This window comes from Lactuca virosa, chromosome 1, assembly GCF_052849685.1.
Source record: "Lactuca virosa cultivar CGN04683 chromosome 1, Lactuca_virosa_CGN04683_v6, whole genome shotgun sequence".
NCBI lineage: Eukaryota > Viridiplantae > Streptophyta > Magnoliopsida > Asterales > Asteraceae > Lactuca > Lactuca virosa.
Genome location: NC_136426.1, coordinates 88,409,497 through 88,429,368, shown reverse-complemented (window position 1 = coordinate 88,429,368; position 19,872 = coordinate 88,409,497). Strand labels below are relative to the sequence as shown.

At 33.8% G+C, this 19,872-nt stretch overlaps 1 protein-coding gene and 1 long non-coding RNA gene across 2 annotated transcripts; one reads left to right on the top strand and one right to left on the bottom strand.

Annotated features, from left to right (window-relative positions):
• The first annotated feature begins 11,327 nt into the window (after nucleotides 1-11,327).
• On the top strand, nucleotides 11,328-12,816 carry LOC145105512 (uncharacterized). Its single transcript, XR_013707340.1, has 4 exons — nucleotides 11,328-11,454; nucleotides 11,528-11,737; nucleotides 11,810-12,093; nucleotides 12,557-12,816. It is a non-coding gene; the product is annotated as an uncharacterized LOC145105512 (long non-coding RNA).
• A 1,537-nt stretch (nucleotides 12,817-14,353) lies between these two features.
• Nucleotides 14,354-18,137, bottom strand: LOC145150105 (uncharacterized). Its single transcript, XM_079075257.1, has 3 exons — nucleotides 17,537-18,137; nucleotides 16,053-16,468; nucleotides 14,354-15,405 (listed from the first exon to the last, which is right to left on the bottom strand). The coding sequence occupies exons 1-3, from the start codon at nucleotides 17,985-17,987 to the stop codon at nucleotides 14,497-14,499; spliced, it is 1,776 nt and encodes a 591-aa protein (XP_078931383.1). The 5' UTR covers nucleotides 17,988-18,137; the 3' UTR covers nucleotides 14,354-14,496.
• Nucleotides 18,138-19,872: the final 1,735 nt, after the last annotated feature.

The following is a 19,872-nucleotide window of genomic DNA, read 5'->3' as shown; positions in this document are numbered from 1 at the left end:
AATCCACAAATCTATAACATCTTGGACCATTTGGGCCTAGAATGATTCATTCTAACCCTAATGGGCCTTATTGGGCCATAACTAATCCAATTAACCCTAGTAAGCCATAAATCCATTCTTTTATGCCATTTTGGGCCGTGAACTACCCTAAAGGCCCAATGGGCCGAAAACTAATTATTGGGCCTCATAATTTCGAACCAAGGCCAGAAATGGGCCAAGCTAATCTACCCCCTTCTCTTTAGCCCATTTTCGGCCCAAGTAAAAAAGAAAAAAAAAAGAAAAGAGAAATTGCTAATTATCCAAGCCATGCCACCTCACTAATACATGAAGGTAATCCATGCAAATTACCCATTAAACAAATACCCAATCCCATACATCTATGCATCTATCACATCTTAATCTCTCTTCCCTCTCTCTTTTTCTTCCTCTCGGCCGAAGGTAAGCACACACACACCAAACTCTCTCAAACACTCACAAGAACACTCCTTCCTTTCCCCTCTAATTTTCGAGATTTTGAGCATCTTCAAGAAGGTTTTCACCACCAAAAATCATCATTTATTGGTAAGTCTTTACATATCCAAGTTATATAACTTCATTCTCATGTTAGATCACTTCTTCTAAGCAAGTTTTTGGTGATCATACTCCTAGAAACTTCATAAGCTCGAAAACTACTTCAAGGTGTTGCTAGGACCAAAAATCTCTTCATATCTTCTTCAAAACCGAAACATCAAAGCAAAGGTGAGTTCATACCCCATTGTTTTTGGTTTTTACATGATTTTTGGGGGAGAATACAAGTAAAATGTGTAGATCTATGTGTTATATGCATGTCTTGTGTGATTTCTTCGTTTATTTTGTAAAAATGTATTAGATCTTAACAAATCTCGACATCTTAAGTAACATGGAGTTAAGATCCATGAACTAAGACACCTTATACAACATATTATCAAGTTAAAAGTGTTATATGCTTAAGATATAAAAATTTAAGGCAAAAACCTTGTTAAGGGTCAAAATTGTCAAGAAAACAAAAGATAAAGGCAAAAAGTGACATTTAAGTTTTTATAAGGATCAAACAGGTCCTACTCTTATAAAAATGGATTTTTATGATAAACATGCTTTCCAAAGGGGCAAAAATGTAAATTTTAGCTAAATGGGCCAAACATTTGGGCCTCACGGTTTTGGGCCCAAATTTGCGAAAAAATGAGAGTTTTGGGATTATAAATGTTATTTGACCAAAGTTTGAGTCATAAATGTAAATAAACCAAATTTAGGGGTGAAAATAACATTTATTTCTAAATTGGACCAAAAATGTAACTTTTATCAAAATTGGGCCGAAAGTGTCAAATTTTACAAAAAAGGGGCTGAAAACGCACTTTTCTGCAAAACTGGGCCATCAATGTCAAAATATAAATTTTTGGACCAAAACCGTGAATTTCTAAACATTTGGGACGAAATTACAAATTTTTATAAGTTATGGACTAAAGTGTTATTTTTACAAAACTTTGGGCTTTAATTGAAAATTTGAGGCTTATTGGCCAAGAACGTCATTTTTACAAAAAGAGGAGTTTTTATAATCAATTTGGCAAACTTTGAGCTAAAACAAACAACGAAACAATAACGAATGAACGAAATACGTCGATAACAATTTTATTGGGCCTAATATTCACATTACATGGCAAATGGGCCTTAAGGGCCCATTCAAGTGTATATTGAGCCCAATATTTTCCATGACATGTTTATTGGGCATTGCGACCCATTTACATGTTAATTTGGGCCTGAGTTATGGGTTACATGTTTGTTGGGCATTGATGGTCCATTTACATACCTATTAGGCCCAAATTACCCTCTTACATGTTACTGGGCCTTTGTGGTCCATTTACATGCTAATTGGGCTTGGATTGAAATTCACATGCTTAGTAGATCGCAACTATACCTTTACATAATTATTGAACTTCGTATACTTATATATGTACCTTTGGATTTGATAACATACAACATACACGTAAACATTAAACATAGTACGAAAGGTTGAGAATCTAGTGAGACGTGTCGATTGTCACATTTGAGTGTACAATCGTAACCTGTAGTTATAACCAGAGTTTCCTGGAGGGAGAGCGGGAGTTTGTGTATAGATCTATACGGGGTGACCCCCCACGCCTTAGGTGTTCGCTAGAGCTAGACTAGGCCAGTCTAGGGCGACAAAACCTTGAGCAAATACCGACATTTGGAAAAATGCCAAGAAAGACAACCTAGTCATTATCATGCATGGTTATAACGACTCATATAGAGATCCAATACCAATTTAACATTTCAGAGATTAACCCTTCGATCGTGTCAATGCAAAACAACTTATTTAACAATACAAGAACTTTGACATTATTATACATCAGAAAATATCGGATTTTCTGGGGAAATATTAATATTCAATCATCACTTACCTACAATACAAAGAAATCTAAACTGCATTCATATATGTTACTACTATGAAATTCACACATGCATCTATACTTGATTTTCACATCATTTTCAGACATTTTGCAGAAAATATCGGATTTTCTGGGTTTTCACGAAAGATACTTATGAACTCACAAACATTATATATGTTGACCGTTTTCAAAATAACTTGTATTCTCAGGTAATCGTTAAGCAGGAAGATTTGCAAGTGTCTATGGTTTTATTTTATGTAATAACATTATCGTACTATTAATACTTTGAACTTATGTAATTTATAACAATGTACTTGATGTGAATAATGTTGGTTGTTATATGTAATGTTGGTGGTGAATGTGCTATGTTTCATGTATATTCATTGTGATGATAATTCAATTGTTAGTCACACGAGCCCCCGGACGTTTCCGCCGTCTGGTTCGGGGGTGTGACAAAAAAACAACTCAAAACATAAAACAAGAAACCATAATGTGACACAACAATTTTAGCATGTAAAACCCCTCAAAACGAGAGTAAGAAGTACATGACTACTTCGGCAGAGTAAAATCCACTACATAAATAATAGAGCAATACACAGACTTCTCTAGATATACTTATACTTGAGGAATAAAATAAACAACCCTAACCCCCCCCTCCCCCAACCGGGGGAGGGGGGGGGGGAGTAAACAATGGACCAGAGCAATATTGCACAACTCTTATGGGTAGGTATAATTTTAATGGCCCAAAATTAATTATATAATAATTTTTTTAGCTCAATAGAGAAAAGAGAGCATGAGAAATAAGCACCTAATTCACCGCAAAATTGAAGAAAAAATCGATGATTTCTTGGTAGCCCCAATAGTTGCATCGTAATTTACACAATCGAAATTGAAATCGAAGGGTGATCGCTTGGCAGTTAGGATGCTAACAGTTAATTAATCACCAAGAAACCATCATCGATTCTCTGGTTTTCGTAATCCTCTACTCTCTTTCTAAAATATCGACTTATGTCGTCCTCTAACTTATCTAAGAGACTCGACTGCACACCTAAAGTGAGGTGTCTTTGATCTGATTCTCGAGCTTCAACTAAAACATGTAAGACTAGAGGGAGTAGTGCCACTTTTGTCACACCCTTTTTGTTGTCACGTAATTGTCATGTACGATTTGACGCACTTCTTCAAAACTTTGTCATATAGAGGTCATGGTTTTGCCAGTTTTGTCATGTTTTTAACTAAAATTAATTTATATAAAGAATAATCAATTTAAACAAATTAATTTTTATAAAAACTAAAATTTCGTTAACTTGATTCCGAAGTTCGGATATCTTGCCACTTTTTTGACGAATTCACAATATTCCAAAAATGAATAAAATTGAAAGGTGCCCTTTATCATTCTGATAAAGTGCTAGAGCTTTTATAAGATTGTTTCATTGTTTGCACCACTTTGCCACTGTCGCGTCACACTCGCAAATATCGTGTTAAACTCCATGACAACTTTTTTGGTGTTCCTCCACTTCAAGTAAATTTGATCTTTTTTTTCCTATAGTCTCTAAGCTTCATTTCCAAGATAAAACGCCTAGTAACTTTCCGATAAAAAGTTGGCACATCTTGGTTGTTACCGACCTTTGGGTCTTCCGAAACATCTACTCACGCATGATCCAACGCTACTTCTTCCTCCTGTGTCTAATTTTTGGAAGGTGCCTTTCCTTTTTTTTTCTTAGGTTCTGGTTGACGTCGAATCTATTCCGGCTCGGAATCCATTTCGTGTACAACTTCGGGTTAAGAGTGAGTTTCGAATTGGATTTGGGTTTGGGATTGGAATTGGAATTGCAATTCGGAAAGGTTATCAAATGGGTTGAAATCATTTTTCGGTTGGGATTATACTTGAGATTGGAACTGAAATTGGGGTTGGGATTGAGATTAAGAATGAAATTATAATTGGGTATGAATACGATGTGGAGTGTAGTATGCACCAGGATGATGATAATTAGGAGGTGAATAAATAGGACAATCACTTTGATTTTGGACGAAGATAGGTGATAAATGTGAATTTCGAATTGGGTTTGTGTTTTGGATATTTTTCTTGCTTTTTTTTGGAGTTTTTTGTGTGGGATGGGAAAGTCATTTTTGTACACTATATAAATAGTGTTTGACTGAAAATCTGAAGGTTGTTGTGTGTTATAAAATAAGGTAGTTCTTGGTATTTATAAATGTTATGAAAATGTGAAAAAAATAGATTTTTTATAAAAAACGGTAACAAATTAAAAAAACGAGTATAAATTTGAAATTTGAAAAACAAAATATTTCTCTCGAGTTTGTGGTATGGTGTTTGTCGAGTCCAACTCGGATGTGTCGAGTGGGTGCCGAGGCCACTCCCTGCAACTTAAGGCTGCAACTTCTGATTCGTTTCTCTCCATATCCAGAAAACGAAACCTGCAACTAAAAGTTTAAAATCTCTAACTAGTTCCGTGAATCAGAATTGGAATTCTGATTTTGGCCTCGAGTTTCTCGAGTTTCATGACATTCTGATAATATGATTTTAATATTTTGATTTTGGGGCTTATATGAAGTTTTCGATTATCTGATGTATGAGTTTCATCTTAATTTATGATTATCTTCAGGCAAATAAGCAGTGTTCTGATTTCTCAGTATAATATTGAGTTAGTTTCTAACCGAGTTGGACTTTTCTTTTTTCAGATTTCTATAAGCGATGACTTCTACAACTTTTTCTCTATTTCTGATTATTGGTTATATTAATTTTTGTTGTTTAAAAAAAGAAATTAATTGCTGATCATTTGGAGGCAAAGAAACAATTTTCTGAATTTCTCTACATAGTATTAAGGTTTTTTTTTTTTTTTTTTTTTTTTTTTTTTTTTTTTTTTTTCAAAATCAAGGTTTTCTATACCATTGAATTTTAGATGTTCTATTTGCAACCTTAAACATGGGCTAATTTATTGATTATTTTTTTAAAATATATTTTCTATTTATTTTATATGATATTACTGAAGTATGGTGTTCTAGTGGATACATGGATATAACTTTTACTTGAGATATTTTTTACAACATTAGGGCACGATTCGGTTGAGTTAGGTATGATCTGATTTTATTTTCTTGTTGACAGAGAGGAGATTGAATTTGACTTGGATATAGGTTAAAAAGGATTAAGTTTCAACTTGAAAAACTCCATCATTAAGTTGCAGCAAGAGGAGAGAATCCAAGCAAAATGGTTTAAAAGAAAGAGTATGCAAGTTAAACTTGGTAATTGTGTATTGTTTTCATTAAGGGAAATATACAGAGTATATATAGACTAGACATTTACACAAAAGACCCTCTAATATAAAATTTTATCTAACATTCCCCCACAAGCTAAGGCCGGGGACGAACTCTTAGCTTGGACTTCAAAGTGAGAAACCAATCGGAAGGCAACGGCTTTGTGAGCACATCGGCTATTTGGTCTTGTGTAGAAATGTGTTGAACGGACAGTTTCCCTTGAGCAACCTTTTATCTGACAAAGTGAAAATCAACCTCTGCATGCTTTGTTCGTGCATGGAAAACATGATTGGCCGATAAATACGTGGCTCCCAAGTTATTACACCACAAAATCGGAGCGGATTTGATTGTTACTCAAAGTTCTCGTAAGAGAGTCTCGATCCAAGTTACTTTAGCAACCGCATCTGCTAAGGCCTTGTATTCATATTTTGTGGATGACCGAGTTACAATCTTTTGTTTTCTAGAAGACCATGAAATTAGACTGTGACCAAGGTATATCGCGAATCCCCCTGTGGATCGACGATCATCCGGGCAACCAACCCAATCGACATCCGAAAAAGGCACTTACGGAGTTGAACTCAATGTCCGTATAGGCATGAGGTGTGATAACTCATATAAAAAAATGATATATATTATAATTAATTAATATATCAGTTTTTCTAGCAATAAAATTAGGTGTAATTAGTTTTAATTTGGCAGAATAATGAGGTTTAATCCTAAAACCCGTCACCTTCAATGGAGGAGTAAATTCGAGAAAATCATAAGGTTTTAGCAGTTACAATGTTAGGCATTATATAAAGCTCGAAAAACCCTATGAAAACCTCACTGGATTTCGAGAGAAAGTTGAGAATCGAGGGAGAAATTGGAGCTAGAAGTTCTAGAAATTTTCGGAGTGGTGCTCGAAATTAAGGTAAGATTCTTCATTTTCAGCTTGTTATAGTTGTTAGATTAGGTTTATGTGGTCGTACTACGTGTTTTGGTTCCACATAGGGTCTCGATTCGGCTGATGGTAGTATAATTTGATGAATATTTTGAAGGATCGTTTTGAGTGAAATATAAGGTTTAAGTTATCTTAATTTGGTTTTGCCTTTAAAGATTGATTGTGAAAATAAGATAGTATGAAGTGGAGATAACTAATGAAAGTTTTATTTATTTATTTGATACATTTTCGAAGCTTGAATGGGTTCAACAATGTCAGAAAAAATAAGTTTTTATTCGGGTGAAGAAGAAAGACTTTTGGGTCTGTGTTTTTTTCTTTTGACGGGTTTTAAGAGATATTTTATAAAAGAAAAAAAAAAGGCAAAAACATAATTGGGTTAAGCAACGGTCATTATTTCTTATTTCGTAATAACTTTTTATTCCTCCATATCACAAGTTACAGAAGAAACCCCTAGACTTCCTATAACTTTCTGATTCTTTGAAAGCTATCCGATTTCAACAATTTCAATCCCTATTAATCCATAAATTTGTTTTGTTGTGGAAGTCGACAACTAAAGTTATATAAATAGTCCTTCAACTATTAATAACTTGATCAATTCATTTTCCTTTAAACTCGATGTTTTCTTTAGATTGGAAGTGAGTATCACAAAAATGGTCACTACAACTTTAATAGCTCGCTAGTTATTATAACTATTTTTAAAACGATAATTCTTGAATTTAAAGGTTTAATTGTTTTACCTTGAATATTTTTTTTTAAGGGTGAAACCTTATTAACACAAAAATAGTGACACGAAAAAAAGGATATAATACTCTTACTAAAATTGTTACGAACATTTTAATTAACGTGATGGAATAATTATTCGTTGGCCGAAGGAGACATATGTGTGATGGAACCGAAACAAGAACGTAGGATGTTTTCTAGGACGATTACCTTAGAGAAGTTGTTCGTGGAATGTAGGGTGCAGATTAGCAATAAAGCTTCGGTTAGGAATTATCGGCTGTAAGGTGAGTTTTCCGTGTTCTGTGGTTGCTCGCACATAAATGTTTGTCGTGTTTATTATGTGGTTTTTATTTATTTATTGACAATATGTTTTATGATAAGTATGGTTGTGTGCAAATGTTATTTTGGATTTGTTATCTACTGTGTGTTTTTTTTTGGGTGACATGTTTAGTGGGAACGGGTGGGTGTTTAATCGCCGTGAGCATGACGGATGTGTGTGATCGGCGGGGATGGGAATTGAGGTTTACACTCATTTCCTTGGATATTTAAAATACTTGAGAACAATGAATGATGAGTTGTCTCAAGGAGAAGGGAAATGAACCTTTGGTTCTTTCTCTGGATAATTAATCGTTCCCCTAAATTACGTCATCAGGTGATATGTTTGTTGTATTATTTATTGAAACTATATGATAAAACTATTTGTTTTGTTAAGTGATGGACATGTATGTGCAACACGAACTCACTAGGCCATAGGCTTACCCATTTAGAAACTTTAAATGTGCGCAACCCAGGAAACTATTTAGCAAGTGACAGTAAGAAGGCAAGGAGAAGGATTTTACAACAAGACGATGAAGGAGTTCCGCAAAGACGTAACACCCGAAGTTCTTCAATTGAAGATTTTATTTTATTTTATTTTGCTTCCGCTGTAGTTTAGTCTATACGTAAGTTTAGAATTGATCATGGGAGATGTTGGAACGATTATTTGTCATTTAATTGATAGTTGAAAATCGGGGTGTTACATGAGGCACTGAAGGCGATGAATGAGACAGGAAGAGACCATGATCGGAAGTGCCATGTAGGTAACGAAGGATCCGTTTCACCGCAGACCAATGATTGATGGTGGGTGGGTGCATAAATTGAAAGACTTTGTTGACTGCAAAATGTGATATCAGACCAAGATAAGGTAACACACTGAAGGTCGCCAACCATTTGCCTATATTTGACTGGATCTTCTAATGGGGTGCTGTCCCCAATGGATAGAGTGGAACCGGTGGTGCACGGGGTGGGAACCGGATTAGCTTTTGAGAGGTTTGCTTTGGTCATCAGGTCTTGTATGTATTTTTGTTGAGAGATAACGATATTAGCTCTATGTCGAACTACCTCAATACCAAGAAAGTATGACAATGGACCCATGTCTTTAACATCAAAGGAGGTACTCAAGCTCTGAAGGACATAATTTATGGCTTTGTTGTTGTTCCCTGTCAGAATAATGTCATCAACATACACAAGCATGTAAATGAGTGTACCATGAGTCAAGTAGATAAACATAGAGGGATCCGTATTGGAGCCTTGGAAGCCGAGAGCAAATAGAGCTGAGGAGAGCCTGTGAAACCAAACCGTAGAGAGATTTGTGGAGGAGACACACATGATACGATTTGTGAGGGTCTATAAACTGCATCGCAAATGTTTGTTTCTATGGTTTTGTAAATTTAACTCTGATAATGTACGGTTCAAATCAATCAAATGTTAGTCAATGGTTTTTGAAACAAAGGTTAATTGGTTATTATATTTTAAAATCGAAAAATCTCTTTCTAATTTTGGGACGTTACAAATTAAATATTAACAAAAAACGGCTTTACGATATGGTAAAGATCTACCATGAGTAATGCTTATAAAATGTCCTTAATCAAATGTTATAGAAAACAAAAGTTTAATTATTTTGAATATAAATATAAGAGCATCATAATTATTATATCATATTAATAAATAATTTTATTTAAAATTATTCTTTAAGGTATTATTTTTTGACAAGTTTTTTTTTCTTTTGATAATTAGACATATATTTATCTTACATATTTGATATGTTTTACAGTTTTATAAAGTAATAAATATAATATGTTAAAAAATATTAAATGGTCAAGTAAATACTAACATAATAAATTATTCACTTTGATGTTATTGGATGGTTGGTGGAATACTAACAAGTTATAAAACTATCATTGAAGATGCTCTATGCTATGAAAATGAGTTTTGTACTTTTACTCAATTTTTTATATAAAAAATTCATGAGCCTTTTATTTCAATGTTTTAAGCATGTAAATAAATGTATATTAAATTCCTATTTTTTGTGTACATCATGTTATACTTATGAAGTCATTTTTCATAACAATATATTTTAAACAAGTAACTTAAATTTTAGATATTGATGTATTTCATTTAAATGTGTTCCCGTATGTATCAACATTAACCGAATAAGTTATTTTAAATTAATTAACCATAACAATTGTTAAAAATAATAACCAATCAAATAAGTGATTTTTAAATTAATTAATAATAAAAATAATTAAAAGTAACACTAATTATCAAGGTTGTCAAGATCGGGATCTTAAGTAAGATCGTTTTTGGTTTGCAAGATCGGGATCGAGATCCTAAGATCCCACAAAATAAAACATAATTTTATCTAATTATTTTAAAACATGAAAATTATCTCCAACATTAAGTTTTCCGTTCAGAAACTATAAAAACTTCAAAACTTTAGTCACAAGTCACAACACAAAATAATAAAGGATAAATTGGTAAAGGGTAAAATATATAAAATGGTAAATTCATTTTTTTTTCATTTGCAAAAAAATAAAAAATAAAAAATAAAAAAAAATCAAGGAAAAGTAGGATCGGATCGGATCGGATCTCGATCCTACGATCTTAATATGCGAACCGGATCGTTTTTCATATCTAGGATCATACGATCCTATGATCATGATTTTGACAACATTTCTAATTATTATATATATATTAAAGATGTGAAAAATTTTAACAGTTCTTTTATGTCATTGGCTGAATTTTTTTTTTAATTATCTGTGCCGATAAGGATCAGGTTGCTGCCCACCGCTTCTTCTTACTCTCTTCCGATTAAAAATCCCTAAAACCACCGCACTTCCCCATTTCTTCTCCTCACCGTCGATCCACACTCAGTCTCCTCGTCCTTATCCAAACCTTCTGCTTGAAACCACCGTTTTTTCCACAGGTTTTCGCCGTTCCTTTCTTTCTCTCCTCTGCAAATCCACCGCCTCCATAAATGGACTTCTGCCTTCCCGTTCCTTCGACGGTCTGATGCTCTTCCAAGCGACGGCTTTCCCCACCCGACCTCGACCTCCACCTGGTAAGGTAATTTCTTTCATCTACGGCTTAACGTTTCTCGATGTTTACTTTAGTTTTCGCTCCCCAAGGTCTTCCGCTCAAGTTCTGTCTACTTCACAGATCTTCCCAACATCACCACCGTTCATGGCTATAATCGCCACCTCACCTGAAACCCTTCCGCCCCAGTTTATCTCCAACTCAGGCGACCGCCATAGAAGAAACCACCATCGCCTTCTACTTCTCAGGTATCGAATCAATTTTCTAATACCTCAAATCGATTTCATTCTCAGACGTACAGAGGTTATAAGGTATTGATGCATCATCGGTGCCGTCCAGGAAGATTCCGTCGGCTTCTTCGATGTTGTGGACCCGTAACCTCCGTCATTTCATCGAATCTGGTGTTCATCTTGGCTTTGAATCTTTAATGGGTAAAATTAATTAGTTTCCCCTAAATCTGTCTCTTCTATTACGGTTCACTTATGAATACGTTTATGTGCTAAGATTTTTGTTCGGGTTCCCCATCTTCTCTTATCTATTCCAACTGCTTCCCATAGTCTGTAAATTGATTTCAGCCTCCGGTTTGACAAATTTGTTTTCGCATTGATTTTAGGAATGTTTTCAGGATTTTGAAATCCCCAACGTTGGTGGGTAGAGCACAACACACCGCTTCCCTTCTTCCAATCAGATGGTGTTTTGCTGCTCGCTTCCTTTTCTTCCGCCTCCGGGTTTTTGATCTCGGATCAGGTAACTAATAATGTCTAATTCTTTGTGATTTTATTAAATTATATTTGGTCTGCTGATTTGAATTGAAAATTAGGTCCTTGCACAAAGAAATTCTGTCTTCAGGTGGAGTTTGGAAGATTCCACGCCAAGTGTTCGATGAAAGTACTCAAATACGTCAACTGGTGTTGTGGGTTCAAGAACAGCCTTAATGTTGTCTACAAACGAAACAAACTTTCTATATGTATCAGCTATTGTCTCACTAGATGATGTTTAGAAATCTGCGCGAAAATGACAACATATATGGGTGAGTTTGTATAAATTTAGTTGCAAAAGCTTCCATTTGAATTCAATAATAATAGTCTCATAACAACAACAGGGAACCAAAGGTTCAAATTACTTGCCTTAGTCTGAATACAACATGGTGTTGAGTTGGAACTTATGGAATACCATTCATTAGCCCAGGTTCTATTAATTTTCAACTTCTATTAATTAAATTGGTGTATTTTCTGAAATTTAAAGAAATTGCATGGGTTTTACTTTTTAGTTGTTTTATGAGGTAGTCATTAAAGCATTGTTGGATAGAATGTCTGATGAGAAGTACATCTAGAAGACAGCCGTGAGCCTTACTTACCTAACATCGCATACTTGAAATCCAATCAGGTAATGACAACGACCATAATTGATACATTTTTTACCCTTTAATGCATTAACAAAAATTTTAGTTTGTATAGATTTAAAAAATTTTGGGTCCCTTAATGTTGTTCTTGATAAAAAAAAAATATTTTTGTTCTTTGCAATTCTTGGAATGTGACGTACAACTTCGATTCAAAGGAAAAATATGGTAAATCAATTCGATGATGAATAATACCAACTTCAATTTTATGAAAATTGCAAAATACATATGATGCTTTGGATCTATTCTCCAACAGTTTCCCTGTTTAGGCCAACTTTTTGAGTTTCTATCATCACGTTTTCTCCATATCTTACTATTGTTTATGTTGTGCAACTTCCTTCCCTTTTCTTATTAACAAAGGACTTTTGCTAATTAAATAAATTAGTTACTTATTTAGTGTTTGCTTACCTCTATTCTCATAATTTCTTTTTATGTGATGATTTTTTGCAGCTCCTGATACCTTTTTGTTATGGAGGAACAACAAAAACTCAGCAAATCCGTCTCTAAAACAGAGAAAACAAGGTGAACATGAAAACTGGATACCAATCTTTGCAACCTGCAATTCTGGAACCGTAACCGAATCGACTAAGCCTGCTAAAAAAACAGTTTGAAGTTATCACCTGTAAGTGTTTTTTTTATTATATAAAGATAGTTGATGGTGTCAATACTAACTAGCACTAAAAAATTAATGATTACATATATTTTATGGATGGGAGGAGTATTAATTTTTTGTTTTTTTCTTACTTTAACATTGAGACGCATATAACAGATATTTACATGTATATCTGTTGAAGCTTCTAAATATAGTTGTTATTTTACTTTTTTCCAACTCATTTTCACCATTTTTTACATTTTTAGTAAATTATCGCATATTACCTTATTAACAATTTAGTAGATAATAATGGAAATAAAAAGGTAAAGTTTGTAATAGCATTTTTTTAAAGCATGTTTTTAAAAAAAAAATACTGTATTACAGGTAGGTAAACAGTTTTTTTAGATTATTATATGACCTCTATTTAATCTTTCCATTCCATCATTAATAGCATTTTTAAGTACATTGTTGTATGACCTCATTAATAGCATTTTTAAGTACATTGTTGTACTTATTTCTGCCATGTGGGCTTCAAGTTGAGAAAACCAACAACGTTTCTAATCTTCAATGCGTTGAGGTAGATTCTAATTGTGGTCAACAAACATGTTTCATTTTGCTTTAATATAATATAATGGCAATTGGGGAAAATGGTCCCAAATTAACATTCTTGATGGATAAGGGTAGATATTATAACCTTTTTATTAGTATGCACAATTGCATCCAACAAAAATGTCAATACGATAATAACAGAAAATATGTTCTTCTTTTTTCTTCAGGTGGCTTTATTAAGGTTATGAGGAGTGGGATTTCCACTAAAAATGTTTTTACTATCAGCCAAAAGCGTTAAATGCAAAAAATAGCAACGTACACTAATTTATTTGTTTACTTTCGTTTCTTACATTACGACATTATACTCTATTCAATCTATCTAGCTGCTTTGTATTTGAATGACATTATAGCATCCTACTTTCATGACCCGCCAAAGATCCTATTAATTTGTTTTAGATTTTTTATGTCATCTGTGACTAATAGTATTGTATCCTTTAAAGGATGGATGGATGGAGGAGCATCATTGGAGCCTGCAGGTGGAGGTGGGTGGAGGTGGAAGGTGGAATACAGGAGGCCAAGCTACTGAAATGTCATTTTCATTCTCAATCTTTATGATGACCTGTTGTTCATGTAGAAGTTACTTGCTAATATACTTTCCGTTTTAGCGGTTGAATGCAATGTTGGTTATTTTGGTTTATGATATATGATTTCCATTGCCAGAATTTGTCAAAATGTGTTGCATTTTAATTCTATTTCAGTTAAAGAGGGTAATCTAACAATTTTCTTACTTTGTTTACAGTTTCGTTGATGATTTTTTTTCCTTATTTATTTATTTATTTACAGATCAGTTAAAGATGGAAGGAATGAGCAACTCAAACTATAAACAAATAGTTGATCAAATAACATTTACAAAGAACAAACAACAGAAAAAATTGTCGCATCCGACCCCCGCAACGCGGGGTTCCCCATCTAGTTATATTTAATTTTATTTATTTATAAGTTGAAGCATATGACATTACAAAATACGATTGTAATATATGTTTATCTTACTATATTATTGAATATTATTGAAGTTGGATTTTATACATCAACTTAGTGTACAAAATATTATTGCATAATTAATGTCGATGGCTAAAACATGTATTTTTCAAAATTATAGCTAAATAGTTTTAACCTGCAGAATACGTGTGCATTCGCCTGGTACAAAATATTAAAATAACTTATACACACATGTTCATATGAACATGAATTAATAAACTTGATAACCATGATCAGAGCTATCAACGTCTGAGTTACTAGACGACTTATGACTATTCTTAACAAAACGCATTTCTCCTATACGACTATTAACACTACTATTAGGCGTACCATCCTTCATTTTCCTTTCCTTTCGTCTTCGCCATTCTTTTTTCCTCGACCATTGTTTTCCCAACAAAATACCCAACCCTAGAAGCACGACCAGTGTACAACCTACCCCAACCAACATCAATTCAATCATCAACCATCTTGAGCCTTGACCTTGTGGTAAAATGGTCCATGTCGCTGCTATAAAAGCTGATGCCATGAACATAGTCGACACCCACATGATTTTATGTGTGGCTACCAATAAGTTCATCATTGATTTCCTCCTAAACGGAATGACACTAACAAGAACATTAACAATGCCCAGGGATAGAAACAATGCCAGAATGTTGCACAACACAAACACTTTAAATGATTTTTTGTTTCCCATTTTAGCCTTCCCTGTCTCTTGACTGAATCCTCCCGGAGGGTTTATTCCCGCTGAAAACGTGACAGTTGCTATCAGAACAGCAACAATGGTGATAGTATTTCTTGCGTTTCGTAGGCCCTCATTTTGAAGCTCGATTTGGTTTGATCTTCGGTGAGATTGCTTTCTATAGCGATGACGTTGGGTTGGGGAGTCTATTGTTCTTGTGTGTGGAGAATGTGTGATTAAATTGCGATGAACTACTTCTTTGATGTCTCGAGAAGTAGGGGGCAATTGTTCACATGTTTTCGCTCCAGCTTCCAAAAGGGCTGGTATAATTTGGAGGGCAGTTGAGTTGCTTCCATCTGATTCAACAACATCTAGCGCTGTATACCCTTTTTGATTGATAGCGTTTACATCCACACCGCGTTTAAGTAGATATGTCACCATCTGTTTTCATGTATAAATCAATGAAAACAACAATAATAAAAAGGATATTCAACAAAATAAACGTACATTTAAAAGGATATTAGGAAATAACTAGATTTTAAACAAATAGCCTAAATAACTACTTCAAAAGTAAGAATTTTCAAACTACTTTACATCATTCTTTTTTTTTTCTCTCTCATCTTCTTGACTTCTTCCATATTATTCCTCATTAATTATCATTCTTTATTGTTATTTTTATTAAATCTTCATTTTATAATGAATAAGATTTGACTTTATGACTCTTAACTATTATTTCAATGGATATCTGTCACGAAAACAAGTTTGAAACTCAATACATACTCACGACAAAGAACAAGTTAATAGCGCATGAAAAGTAGTTAAACTTTCCAAACTGTATAAGTATCTTCGAACATATTTTTCTAAATAAAATAGTTCAAAATTTCGAACTACTTTTTCAGAAAAAACAATTTTCGAACTAGTTTTTGTCACAAAAAACTGAAAAAGTAGTTGGAAATTTGTAAATTTTCGAACTTGATAATCGTTTGCAACAAATTAATTGGCTTCTACCACTTAGAAGAATGTAGTCATTTTGGTTAATATCCAAAATATAATGTCAACGACTAAGGAATCAAGAGAATATATATTACCGTATTGAGTTTCCCGGCTGTTGCCACATGTAACACGGTGTTGCCATCATTGTCTTGTACATTTACAAGTTTTGTGATGTTAAGTGTTTCCATTAGATGTCTTAAACCATCAAACTGGTTATACTTCACGGCAAGATGAAGAACAGTTTCACCATGGTTAGTAACCATCTCGACAGATTCAAGGTTTATTGAGATGATTTCGCCAATAATTCCAACTCGACCTTTCATTGATGCCCAATGTAAGGGTGTCCAACCATTGTGATCTCGGAGGTACAAAAGATCGGGATCTGACCAAAGAAGCTCCCTTGTTGTGTCTAACTGCCCTCTGCTACAAGCTAGATGCAACGCTGAGTATCCTTCTGAATTATACTTTCTTGCAAACTCTGGACGCACCTTCAATATCTCCTTGACTATTTCTAGATAAAGTATAAAAGTAATACCGTGAGTTTATCAGTAATTGGTATTTCAATTTTTACGAGAACTTCATTTTACTACGTATGAATTATTACTATATGAAAAATTACAGAAATATCCTTCCATATATATATGTATATATAAAAGACGACAATTGGTGGACTTTGTAAGTCAAGTAAACGCATGAAGTCGATATCTGAATTTTGTCTTGTGTGTGAATAGAATAAGTCGTTGAGCATTGCCCATCGCCAATAATTGCTATATAATACTTATAGTTATAAATACAATTTCTTAAAATGGGAAAAATATTTTTATTATACATCCCATCGATGACAAATTATGATTTATAAGTACTTTATTTGACTTTTTAAATATTTGATTAGTAATTAATGTAGAAAATTTGTACTTATGTTCTATAGTAAATGCAAATAGTATATTTATTTTGGGACGAATAAGGAAAGCCGGTTAGCTAGGTTGCGAAAAACATATTTGCCTTCTAACAAAACAACAAATTAAATAAGGGACCACCGATCATTTTTGACTATTCTGCCTCATCATAAAATGTGATACATATAATATGGTGGGATTCATTTCTCTAGCATAAAAAACATAATATTGTGGTATACATATATAATTGTGTATTGCCTGTGTAAGGATTATTGGACTTAATATCATTAAATAAGTTTATATAACTAATTTTGTTTTATCATTAAAAAATAAACTTTATTGCACTTAATATCACATTGTTTGTTAAACTCATAAAAAATACGAATTCATAAACAAAATATGGTCATAAAAAGATATTATTAGTAGTACTAAAAGATGATTATGAAAGTTAATTTGCAGTTTTTTGTCTCTTAATTAATAATTATAACTTAATATTTCTAACTTTGAATCCACAAGATCTTTTTTGTTTTAACATTAGTAAACAATGCATATTCAATAAATAGTTATATAAACGTGTTCTTTATTAAAGTTACCAGATCAAAAAGGTTCTAACTTTTCTACAAAGTCAATAATAATATGAACTAACTTTCAAATCAAACTTACAAGTGATTACTGATGAATACCTGTGTGTCCACCGGCAGCAGCAACGTGTATAGAACACATAAACGCATCAAGTTCATGCATAAGAAGCCATTGAAACTCTATCAGATGCCTCACCACCTGTAACTTCCCTCTCTCACACGCTACAAACAGCACACTCTCACCTCTGCAGTTCACTTTTCCGACCACCCCTTCATCCGCCGCCATTAACACCTTTATCACCTCAACTTCCCCTTCTCTGCATGCTTCATGCAATGGTGTCTCTAAGTCACTGTTTTCCGCCACAACCATATTTGGGCACACTTTCAATATCTCCAACACCAGTTCCAGGTGCCCAAACCGAGCTGCTAAGTGTAACACGGTGTTCGATGATCCAACCACGGTCTGTTTGATTAGGGTTTCGTTTTCTTGAATGAGTTTGAGGAAGGTAACATGGTCGCCTTTTAGGACAGTCTGGTATAGGAGACGATCCATGGTGGTTTTTGAGTTTATGGTTTAGGAAGCTAAAAATGGCGATGACGGGTACTGAAGTTGGGAAGGTCTTTTGAAGACGATGATGGAAGGAGGGGTTTATTTTCCACATTGCGTAGTTACTAGGAATTTTCGCTTTGAATGTTAGAACTTAGAACAACGCGTGAGTGTTTTATTGAATGCTTGTAAGCCGTACATAGAAGATTGTACGTTGATCTACATTTGTTCAAGAGTAAATTACAAATTTGGTCCCTAAGCTTCACTTAAAATCTCACAAGTTCAACCCATATTTTGAATTATCTCAATATAGTCCTAAAGTTCGCAATTCATTACAGATATGGTCCATTTACTTTTACTTAAAATCACAAGCATACTCTAATTTTGAAGTCGTTAGTTAGGAATGTTAATCCGGTCAATCCGATGAGCTTTTAGTTAATTAGGATTTTAAAAACTAACTTCACCCGAAAACCGACCTGATTAAGCTACGAGTTGGTCGGGTTAGGGTCAATCGGATTTTGGGTAAGTCGGGTTAAATTACTAAGCAAAGGACAATAAGTGGTTATTACCGACAAGTATCGAGTTTTTGGTTATGCACATTCTATGGTATTCCATTTTAATGGGGTGTCTATCGTAATATATAATTATAATATGATATAACAATTTTATATGAGCATATATAATTATAATATGATATAGCAATTTTATATGAGCTTGAAAAACTATTTGATTCATACATATCCAATGGGAAGAAAATAATCATTTATACATGTATTATTTTATTGGACATTACAATTAGGCTATTCGGGAGGAAAAATTATGCACGTTGTGGCAGTGGCACCACTCCAAGGGTGGTGTGGTGGGTGTGGTCATAGTATATCATCCCCCCCTCTCTCTCTAAAATATACAACACATTAATACTTAAAGTACAATTATAATAAGCTAATGTGAAGTGATAACTATTTCCTAAATGTATTGTGGAGAAACGATAGTGTGTGGCAATGAGGTGGTTGCACTTTTGGGGTGGTCAAATGATGACCACTCTCCGGTAGCCTTGTGGCGGAGTTTTTATGTAGATGATCTCCACTAAAGAAACGATAAAAAAAGTTTTCCTTAGAAGAACAAATGAGAATTAAATTTGAATTAAATTCAAAACAAAACATATTAAAAATCGACAGTGCAATATGCATTACGTGCAGAAAGTAGGGGTGACAATTGATGACACGACACGACAAAAATACAAGACATGAAACCAAATCGGGACGAAACTGAAATTCGAATTCGTGTTCGTGTCAAATGTAAAAAACACGATGTTGTGTCGTGTCGTGTTTGTGTTCGAAATTCGACACAGAATTGATATGATTTAGCATTTGGTTGTCGTGTTTTTCGTGTTATATATGATTAAGCATTTAATAAATAAACTAATTGTTACTATATGTTATCTTTGTCATGTCATGCCGTGTTTGTTATGTTTTAATCGGTGCGTTTTTGTGTTAGTTAAAAAAAACACGACATCATGTCGTGCTCATGTTACACAAAACTTTGTCGTGTCTTGTCATGTCAAACAAAAACATGACTAAGTGGCCCGATTTGCCACTCATAGGAGAAGGATCGCATACAATGTAACATAAACATGAGATAGGCTTGATTAATTAATTTTATTTGGGTTAATCGGTTTGACTCATACCCGAAAAAGATTATAAAAAGCAAATCCGCAACCTGACACTAAATTTATTTCAGGTTTGTTGGGTTCATCCGAATAACCCGCTTTTGACTTCATACCCTATTAAACCCGATCCTATTTATCTAAATCGGGTTCGGTTTAGTCGGTTTCGGGTATTTTTGACACCCCTAGTCATTAGGAACCATATACGCAACAAAATGAAAACTT

Excerpts from the sequence above, each read along its gene's own strand:
- LOC145150105 (XM_079075257.1), bottom strand. The coding sequence starts at position 17,987 with ATGGATCGTCTCCTATACCAGACTGTCCTAAAAGGCGACCATGTTACC. Across the intron at positions 16,469-17,536 it reads TGCTGCCGGTGGACACACAG|AAATAGTCAAGGAGATATTG; the intron begins GTATTCATCAGT and ends TACTTTATCTAG. Across the intron at positions 15,406-16,052 it reads CAGCCGGGAAACTCAATACG|ATGGTGACATATCTACTTAA; the intron begins GTAATATATATT and ends ACATGAAAACAG.